Here is a 10,353-nt window from a genome sequence, read left to right as displayed (position 1 = left end):
AACTCCACTTGACCACCACTGCCATGCCTTAGTGAAACATACAGTAAACGTTTAGTACGTGAAATACAAGCCAACAGTGAAAACCGGGGCAAGTACGCAGTAACTTTACCCGAAATTATCATTAAATCCAACATAAATTAATGAATAGTGGATGGTGTAATCAACAACATTAATATCAGTTAATGGTGGAAAGTGACCTGTAAGTGATAAATGAAATACTTTTCATCTCCACAGCTCAATACAAGATGATTTCACATTTCGCATCTATGTTTGATGTCAATCAACTTAAGTATTTTTTATCCACAAAACCTCAGAGCGGTCTTTGCTAACTAATGTAGAAAACCTGGGTTCAAATATCAACTGGGTGGGTCATGCAGCCGAGAGAATACCATAAGTACGTGATTTTCCATTTGGCTAAGTGGCAGAGAGGACTAATTAGTCATCATTTTAACGTAAAAATTGTCGGCATTTTTACGATGCTAGCATACAAACATTGCGTCGTGAGCATAGTCAGTTGTTGAAAAAGATATTCATGCCCTGTCTCCATTGTTCCCTTCATAACTGAATGAATTTAGTTTCTTATTATATTTTATTGTCATATATGAAACAATCAGTAGCGTATTTACAATATGCATACTTTCAGGAAGACAGAAATATTTATCAGAGCGCATGGAAGTCTTCATTGCTTCAAGAACAATTTCCTCCGTTATTCTTTCGTTTTAAATGGTGCGCCAATGACCTCCAGTTCATGTAAGATTTCTGGTTTGTTCACCAAGGCCTTTTTAATCGCGTTTACCAGGTGCTGATCCTAGGGTGAGAGAATATTGCAATCAGTTATTGTTACTTTGCACACAAATTGTTAAATCTCCTACCTATTAAAATCCAGTTGACCCTGGAAATTAATTGGCTCTAACTAATCTGCAATGGAATACATAATACACTATGTACTTGAGGTTCCAGTAGAAATAGAGAATTACTTATCCAATTAGCAAATCCAGCGAGTCTATATCCAAGAAGTAATTCAAGCATAGAAAGATATTTTGTTGGCCTATGACTTGAATATGGATTCTTACCCAGAAAGTGTTCCCTAAAAAGCTATTGTACACGTGAATTGGTTTTTCCCAATTTTAAGTAATTGCCGAGTTTATCTTAGGAATAATATTCAACGGGTTAGTTTTACCAGGACGAACGAACATTTTTAAATGCTTCTTATTTATGGATTAGCATCATATTATTTGAAATTTTTCATGCATTATGATCCTGAGAGTTAATTAAATCATCATTGCTTTTTTTTATTTTTGAAGTATTTTTTAAATATGCATGCTGTTGTACTTACTGGAAATTTTGCCATAAATGGCACATCCATAAGGTGGTATACGTATACATTGCCTCCTGAATCTCCGGCTATCACATTCTGAAAGAGCAATGTCAGCCAGCTTATGAAATTCAGTAACAATTCTGTATGAAATATGTTTTGAGGGGATGTACAAATATTACGTAAACACTCCTTGTGGGGTAATGAGTTTTCTTACCTTTGATGAATAGTGGGAAGGAAGCAAAACATTGCTTACCACAGAGAGGATCAGTGATCAAAAAGAGTGTTAGATTAGGTTAGATTAACGCTTATTGTTAGTATAAACTTTTTCTGCATCATAAACTACTCCCAGTTAATGCATTATGCGTTTCAATAATTATTAAAGTATACTTACATATATTTAATGAGTAATAAATATTATCAGAGTACTTTTAATCACTCAAAAATTGGGCTTTAATTGTATGCTTTTTATGGAAATTATGTGGCAGTGCTAAAGAAACATTTCAGAAATGTATAAAATATTTAGTTTTCTTTAAATAAAGCAAAATTTGAAAAAAATTACTTAGGCCAGGGGGTTTGACAAATGCTTATTTTTGATTACATTGGAGGAGGGACCGAAAATGACTAAAAATGTACTCACGCATGGAAGAACTTGAACACTACCTTAACACAGCATGAGGAAATTTGTAGAAAATAGTGATTGGTCAAGTGATTCATATTTTTTGCAAGTGTTAACTTCTGTTTTCTTGATACATTTTATGATACAGGGATTTAGATTTACCGGATCCATTCAACCATCACATTTTGGGAGGAAACTCAAAAATGCCTCTATTACCAACCACCTGCGATCTACTGGGAATTCCATTCTAATGCAGGGGGTTCGTTTGATGCTGATAGGAATCATTGCAAATGGTTGATTCCAACAACCAGGGGCGGTCTGGGGTGAATATGGTTGGCTGGGGCTCAGGATGGACCCCGGGAAAATTTTAGGAAATTGCATTCACGGAAATGGATTTTGATGCCATTCTGGTTCTTGAAACCCAAATAAAAATGATTAAAAATAGCAATATCGTCAGAAAAAATACTGTCAAAAGTGAGAATGTCACAGCTTACAAAATTTTATAATATAAATCTAAAAAAAACTCTAAAACAAGCTTTTCAAAGAATCCTTTCAAAAAAGAATCAGGTTCTCTTAATTCTTCTGTCTCCTTTATTTTATTTATTTTTATATGAACTTTTTACACTGAGTATGTTGTAAATAAAGCAAATTAATGATAACTTAGAATTTTATAATTTCAAAAATAACTTTGGTTCGAGTAATTTCAATCTTTATTAATTGCACCTTTCGTATATGCTTCATGATATACGCGAGCGTTGTGGGGGTCCCCTAACCTCGGGGCCCTCTGCAATTGCTGACCAGCCTGTCTAGCCAGACCGCCCCTGCCAACAACATAATTAGAATTTTTATTGTTTGAAATATTTCCTTCTGGTGATTATACAAACCCTCGTAGCGAGTGGTCATAGTGAAAATTTTCAAACTCAGAAGATGGTATGGTATGTGAAGGAGACGACCAGCAGCCGAGGTCATTTGCGCCATGAGGGAAGGGTCGAGAGAAACCCGGCGTCGGCATTAGCCTGCTCTTAGCGAATGGCGCCAAGGGACCACGGTTTAACGTCTCATCCAACGGATGGAGTGTTGCGCTTGAAATGTCCTTCACACAACACTCAAGCAGGGAACAGGCTATCTCTAAAAATTTTCTGTCTCCGCCGGGATTTGAACCAGAGGCCACCGTGTGGGAAGCCAACACTCGAGCCACCACACCAACCCTATCCCCATACAAAAGATTCTGATCAAGTTGCTGACCGATCCGAATCAACCATTCAGAATGAAAAGGGGCCGTATTCTGAATTTTCAGAATGATTTCGGTCGGTTTGAAGCATGTCCTCCAGGATGTTTGATGATCTTGATCAGTCGATGAGAAAACTCGATCTTGATATTTTTACATTTCTCATTAAGATGCTCTCTTCACTATAATAGGCATTGCTCATTAGTCTAACAATGTCTCATGGATGAAAATCCGAATGCCCTATCATGAATTAATGATTGCGCACGTGCATAGGCGTGTTCAGGATTTTTTTACGAGTACTCCAAGAGTGGTTATGAGTACCCTCTTGTCCTTTAACGTATTCTCTTTTATGAATGACTGGCGGGACGTACCCGGCATTGCTCCAGAAGGAAAATACCCAAAGAAGTGAAAACCGGGAACTTAGAGCTCATGGTGCATAGTAGGATTTTTATGTTTTCTCTTTCAGGGTGTCAAGAGGTGTGCCTACCCGGCAGGATATCCAACCGCAGAAATTGTATGACATGACATAATAAACAATAGTGGCAAAACGATGCAAAGGACATGTCGGATGTAATCGAATGTATCACTATGGGCTTTGAGAGCAAGAGATGCACATGTGTACTAACTTTGTTCGCAATCCGTGCAACTGTATGGAAATCATAGCGGACAGACAAACAGACATCCCCTTATTAAGGATTGATGTAAAATGAGAGGATTTAAATAAAATTTTCCCTTTCTTCTGCAATTCAATTGCTATAAGAATTTAAGAAAGCTAATTACATTGATAACGAAGTGAGCTGTGTATTCTAATGAGAGAAGAATATTTTAGTCTTAAAAAGTAGTAAAAGAGTCAAGTTAGAAATCAAATTACATATTTCTTTTTCTTGGGTCTTCAAGGCTGCTTCCACTTGCCTTGGAGGAGGCACAGAGCGCAATCTCAAATTTATTATGGAATATGTGATATAGAGAATTATGTAAATTTGAAAGGTGAACTAATAGGAGAGTGGAGTGAAGAGCTATGTCAAACCAATCTTCAGATTGTGACTTATGGTGATGATGACATCGCGTTAAACATATATTGCTAAGCAAAAGCAAATTAAGCTGTAAATACTGTAACATCTCATTTTTTACTCAGCTTACCAGGCCATCCAAACTGAAGGTAACAGATGTGTAACTGTGTCCATTTGGGTTTGCAAATGTGGTGACGGGTGAGGATGTCCTTCGGGCCAAATCCCAAATGCAGAGATCGCCCCCTTTGATACTGGCCACGATCGTCGAATAGTGCTTTGACCAGTGAGCGGTTCCCACTTGCTCCTGAAATTGACGTACATTCCATGAAGGCATATCATCTTCCAATAGCTACTCTCAAAGCTTTGATTCCTCATTATTCTTCCTACAGTCAGCTTTCACTACATCATTTAGGTACTCTGTCTCATATGGAGAGAGATGAATTAAAAATGGAGAGCTAGGAATAAAATCCTCTAAAAATTTCAATTGCTAGGGAGGAAGAACATTTGAATATCTATTTTTCTGTATTATTATTATCAATTAGAGTTTGTATTGCCATAGCATATTCCCCCCAAAGCATATTCCTAGTTATGTTACTGCAACAGGGAATATTTTTGTTAATATTGAGACAACAGTTTAAGCAGGTGAGGACAAATGCAATTATTTAGCTTAACCCTTTCTAACCCAGAGGTACTTCGGGGAGAAATCAAATTTCAAGTTTTTTAATCTTGAAAGCTTGAAAATTTTGCACTCAATCATGATTAGTATGGGAATTTAATATTTCGTAATTAAGCTTTACACCACAAAATAATACGTAGTTTAGATATTTCTGACATAGAGCTGAAAAGTTATGCATTTTTGATGTTGCTTAGGAGCAACATTGGGTTATAATGGGTTAAGTTATGTTTCCCTCGAACCACACCTAAGAAAATCATGTCAAATCATGCATGGGTGATCTAGGATTAGGGAATTCTGGATTTGGGGTTAAAATAGGATTGTTTCATGTTTTAATTACCATATCATGCGATAAGGTGATGAGTGGTTGCCCAACACCGAGACACCATATTCGGACGGCCCAGTCTCCTCCACAAGTCAGGAAAAGTCGGTCAATAAACGGGTTGAATGAAAGGCAATAGACTGGTCCATTGTGTGCTCTGAAGAAATCGTCATGGTAATGCATTTTTCTGTAATAACACTGAGATGGCAAAGTTAGTCAGCCTTTTAGTGACCATTATATAAGTACCTATATTTCAGGTGTTATATCATTATTTATTTTAACTTGTTTATTCATTTATGCTATAATGTTACATGAATGATTAGCAGGTGAACAGTTGAATAGGAACACTGACTTATCTTTACAAACAGCATATGGTATTTTCAGTTTGGGAAAATCTGAGACTGTGTCAGGAGGAGTTTTTCGTGCCATTTCTTGCCAGTCTATTTAATCTTTGTACTCACAGGAACATAATAGCATCACTACAGACTTTAATTTTAACATAACTAGATGCCTATTGTCGACGACGATTGGAGTTAGATTTTATTTTGGTGAGATCAATTCATTGCTAAGCATAGACGCTCATTTTCAGATGATGTTTTGTTACTGGAATGCCTACTAAATTTATAACAAAATAGCCACATCCCCCTCCCAAGTTGTTCAAATTGATGTTCTTTCTGAAGGAAAACCATAATTTGAATGACGATAATATAAGTTGATTTTTTAGGTGTTTGTTTGCTAATATTGTTAACTTGATAAATCTTTTTAAAAATCCCTAACTATTACGTGTTGAAAGAACAGTTTTTACAGCAAATACATTGTAATTTTTACAAAATTTTTGGCTTCTCCTCATTCTTTCCATGGCAATCCCATTTTCTAGACTGCTTTTTTTGGCAGTCGATAAGGATTATTTGTTTAAGGATTGTATTGTAGTGCCCTATTGCTACTGCCATTAACTGTATTGTTTCAAAATGCATAGAAGCCAGCTGGAAGGTGAAGATAATTCTGACTTGAAAGATCATATGTAGCACTTCACTCAGTTGAGCTGATTTCTTCATAGGCGTTGGTGTTTATTCCTATTTTCTCTCAGTAGAATCAATGAAATTTGTATTTTTTCCCCTCTTTTTTTGTAGACTTCACACTTCTTACAAGACACACTGATGCTTATCAAATAACAATGCTATGCATTCTTGGTCATCCAACACGCATGCAGACATGATGTGGCCAATTATAAATTTAAATTCAGAATTAAATATTGACTATTTTGTAGACTGTTGCTGCAAAGTTGTACATTTTCTGTGTGCTGCCTCACATAACTTTGATTTGTTTTACGGACATAATGGGTGACGAAAACTAAACTTCATACAGATAATAGAAAAGACACACATCTACATACTAAATAAGGAAATTAAATCTTACTATGCATAGGAAATAATTTATCTTAAATGAACTTATTTATTACTGGCACTGGAAGATTGCTAGACTGGGACACCGGATTACCTGACGTGTCAGATTACTACTAGGCCTAATTACAGACATTGTACAGATTAGATGAATCATAAAATGATTAAGAGTTCACTGAGCTAGTATTTATTTCCTTAAGTTTTTAAATATTCCCACCTCATGAATGCTTCCATCATCTGTGGCTACCAAGTATAAGTGTGATAAATCATAGTCCAATGCAGCAGACACATTGTGTATTTCGGGCAACACAATTTCATCCGTTTTTTCCTCCACCTTTCCATGCCCTCTGCACTTCGGGTGCATCTCAATGCATGTCACTGCTGGTCTCGGTGGCACAGACATAGGCATTTTGGGAATAGGAATATTGCTTTCGATCCCCTTGACTTGTCCGCATATTTTTGGAAACTTGATCACCACTTCATGGAGAAAAGATGGAAAAGGAAAAAGTGTTTATACACTAAGCATGAAATTTGCCACGAGAAAATCATTTCGCCAAGCCCAGGATTCAAACCCACATTTCCCGATTCCCTGTGTTACCAGTTTCACCAACAAGCCATCTTCCTCCAAGGAAATTTCAATTTGGCTGGGTGTAGCATACCTGACTAGGAATTAGGAGATGCGGGTTCAACTTCCTAAACAGCAGACGATATCCATCGGATATCTAGATAAGTTTAATACATCCAAAATACATTGTTGTAACACAATGGATATTTTGACAACGTTGCATAGATATCGTATTTTTAACATTCACGACAAGTTGTAAAAATAACATTATATAGATATCCAAGTTGTAATATCCGTGATATTAAATAACAGTCATTCCAAACAGTATCCATGGGTAGCATTTGTTCTGTATGGAATCGAAGAACACTAATGTTTTGTTTGTATGCCTGGGGATTGCCTAAAACCATAGCAAGCACACCCATTATCTACTCATTAGATGTAGTGAGGATATCTAAGAGATGTTGTAATATGAACCTTCATGTCCACCGTTGGATATCACCGCAACGTTGTATTGGTGGGTCGTTTTGATATTTGACAGATATCCATACTATGTTCATTGGATTAACGTGGACATTGCATGGATGTCATATGTTATGGCATTGTTGTCCAGATGTTGTTGGGAATTTGATAGCTGCTTGGGTCCTGAGCTCAGCCAAATGATGATGATAATCACTTTCCTTATTTAAAAACTCTAAGAACCTGCGTAAAATCACAAGAACCAACTTATCCAGTAGTATTTTCTGTTTTATTTAGCAAACTGAGATAACTTACATTCAGACATCAGCAGCCCAAATGAGGTCTTCCAAGTAAATAATGAACTGTCTCGACCTCCTCCAACTAAGTAAGTGTCTGCTAGCAAGGCAGTAGAATGTGACTCATCATCCAATCCATCCTGTGGCTTATCATAATTCTTTTTGTTCTTCTTGTGGCTTGGTTTCTCAACTTGCTCAGCATTTTTCTTATTGTTTGACTTTTTCTTTGGCTCATCAACTAGTTGATCCAGCTGGGGTAAAAACCATTCCAAGGCATACACATGCCCAAATGAGTGGGATTCTTGCAGACTTTGTTTTAAAAATAAGAAGGATTACAAAAATCAATGCAATGGCTTTACAAAACTGCTAAAATTTCAATAATTCAGAGGATTATATGAATAATGTATGTTGTATTCTTGATAATGTAAGTCTTTGTTGATTTAATGAGTACTAATTCTGCTCTTAAGCTGGGTCTCCATAGTAAATGTTACTTGATAAATATTGAACATTATCAAAAAGAAGAAAATTTAGGATGACATATTTGTCAAAGTAACTGCAACTTAGTGCCTGTTTGTTATTACATAGGCTTACATCATTATGTAGGATGCTTGGTAATTTTGAATTATAACCTCTTAATTCCATATTGCAACACAATTATAAAGAGGATAAAATACAAAATCAGTGTTTTTGAATATTTTGAAGGGAATTCATTACTCTATTTAATGCTTCTCTCGTGGATAATACAGAATCAGCATGAATCAAAAGTCATTTTTTTTTCACTCAAAGTGGTGAAAACTTTTTGTTTAAATTGTGTGCATAAAAAGGGGCTGACTTGGTGCATTAGGTTTCTATCTCTACAGTTGCTCACTTTAAGCTGCAATGCCTCCACTAGCATGTAGCTCAGGTGTTATGCCCTTCCTCATAGAAATGGTGATATCCTAAAACATTACATGTTTATCAAACATACCAAAGGCATATATATGTATTGGAGTTAAAATATAGTGCTGATTGTAACTTCTATCTCCTACACCAAAGGAAAAAGTTGGAATCAAAAGGCAATTACTATATATGTATTTCTTCTTAATAAGTAAATACAAACAGAAGTCTCTCGCTTTAGGATTTTTGTAGTTTACAATGAAAGTGCACCACTGTACCTACCTTAATGGCTAGCTCTATAGAGCTATCATTATGGTATGGTTCTAATCAATGAAGATATGTAATAATGGAATAATGTGTCTACATAGAATCCAAGAAGCAGGTTCTAATACCACTTGCATACTGCTCCCTCATTAAGGAAATTTTATGCTGTGGTTTAATAAGAAAAAAATGTAAAGCAGATTTGGAGTTTTCTTCTTAAACCAATGAAGTGTCTTTTCGTGTTACAAAAAAATAGATGAAATAACAACTTACATTACATTGCTGCAGACACTTGATATATCTTCTTGGATTTCCACGAGAACAACATCACCACTGCTGAGCCCCAAGGCAAGAATATAGAAAGATTCGGGATGAAAGCGTATGCTAATCACTGATGAGTTAGTTTCCAGCCTACGAAGAGGTCGGTCTTTAGGCAGTGCTAATGACCAGAGTAGTAGCAGTCCTTTTTCTGGAGTCAACAGGCTATTTACATATCCTTTTTCACCATAGCCAATAGCCAAAATGTCCTACGATAGTGAGAGTCAAGCAAATGTATAGGGATAAATATTGTACATGCCAGGTGAAGTTTATTCAATGGTATATTCACTATTGTTAGAGACATTTTGTTCTGAGCTTAAATCAAAGTTCTTATTGCATGGCTATTATCACACTGGCACCAACATTGGTCACCAGAATTTTTTGTCTAACTTTGGCAGGCAGAATGGTGGAATTGAATGTTCATTGTGAATCTTTCTGCTCCCTTTATTCCAGTGATTTCATTCAACCTGCTTCTCTCTGATTAATTAGTATGGCTAATTATAAGTTGATCATTTACAAATTGCATTAATATGTTTAATCTCAATGTCGCACTCTAGAATGAAAATGGAAAAAGCTGGCCACAGTTCAAAAAGTTTTTTCCTGGTTACTTCAGAAGCTGAAACTTAAAGAATACATTTTCAACAGATCCTGCTACATAATAATTCGCCATGATAATGATGACATTGAAAATTTTTGCCCATAATATTTCTTAATACATATTCAATTTTTTAATAAATGTTCTTAAATATTTTTAAGAGCATTATAATAGGCAGTGCCAAGGTCTTGTCTTCCATAAACATCGGCTCACTGCCTAAAATTCAAGTTAATGACGTAGAAATAGATTATTCTGAAAAGGTTAAAAATTTAGGCGTTATTCTAAATAAAACACTAACTTGGGACGAACACATAGCATGCATCTCTAATAAGGTAATTAAATCTTTGCACCAGTTAAAATGCTTCCGTAACCTAATGCCAATACCATTGAGACTCAAACTAGCGAATGCTTTGTTGATT

The 10,353-nt window shown here is 35.9% G+C and overlaps 1 protein-coding gene across 2 annotated transcripts in view; it reads right to left on the bottom strand.

Moving 5' to 3' along the window:
• Positions 1–570: 570 nt before the first annotated feature.
• Positions 571–10,353, bottom strand: part of LOC124159520 (dynein axonemal intermediate chain 4-like) — a 53,295-nt gene continuing 43,512 nt past the window's right edge. For both annotated transcript variants that reach the window (XM_046535383.1, XM_046535384.1), the window contains exons 16-22: positions 9,295–9,548; positions 7,904–8,193; positions 6,785–7,044; positions 5,186–5,365; positions 4,303–4,476; positions 1,337–1,414; positions 571–808 (exon numbers count right to left, since the gene is read on the bottom strand). In XM_046535383.1, the coding sequence (XP_046391339.1) occupies positions 707–808; positions 1,337–1,414; positions 4,303–4,476; positions 5,186–5,365; positions 6,785–7,044; positions 7,904–8,193; positions 9,295–9,548 (1,338 nt within the window). In that variant the 3' untranslated portion in view covers positions 571–706. The remainder of the gene's footprint in view (positions 809–1,336; positions 1,415–4,302; positions 4,477–5,185; positions 5,366–6,784; positions 7,045–7,903; positions 8,194–9,294; positions 9,549–10,353) is intronic.

The sequence above is a fragment of the Ischnura elegans genome, chromosome 5 (assembly GCF_921293095.1).
Source record: "Ischnura elegans chromosome 5, ioIscEleg1.1, whole genome shotgun sequence".
NCBI classification, from domain to species: domain Eukaryota; kingdom Metazoa; phylum Arthropoda; class Insecta; order Odonata; family Coenagrionidae; genus Ischnura; species Ischnura elegans.
This window is presented reverse-complemented; position numbering and strand designations above follow the sequence as displayed.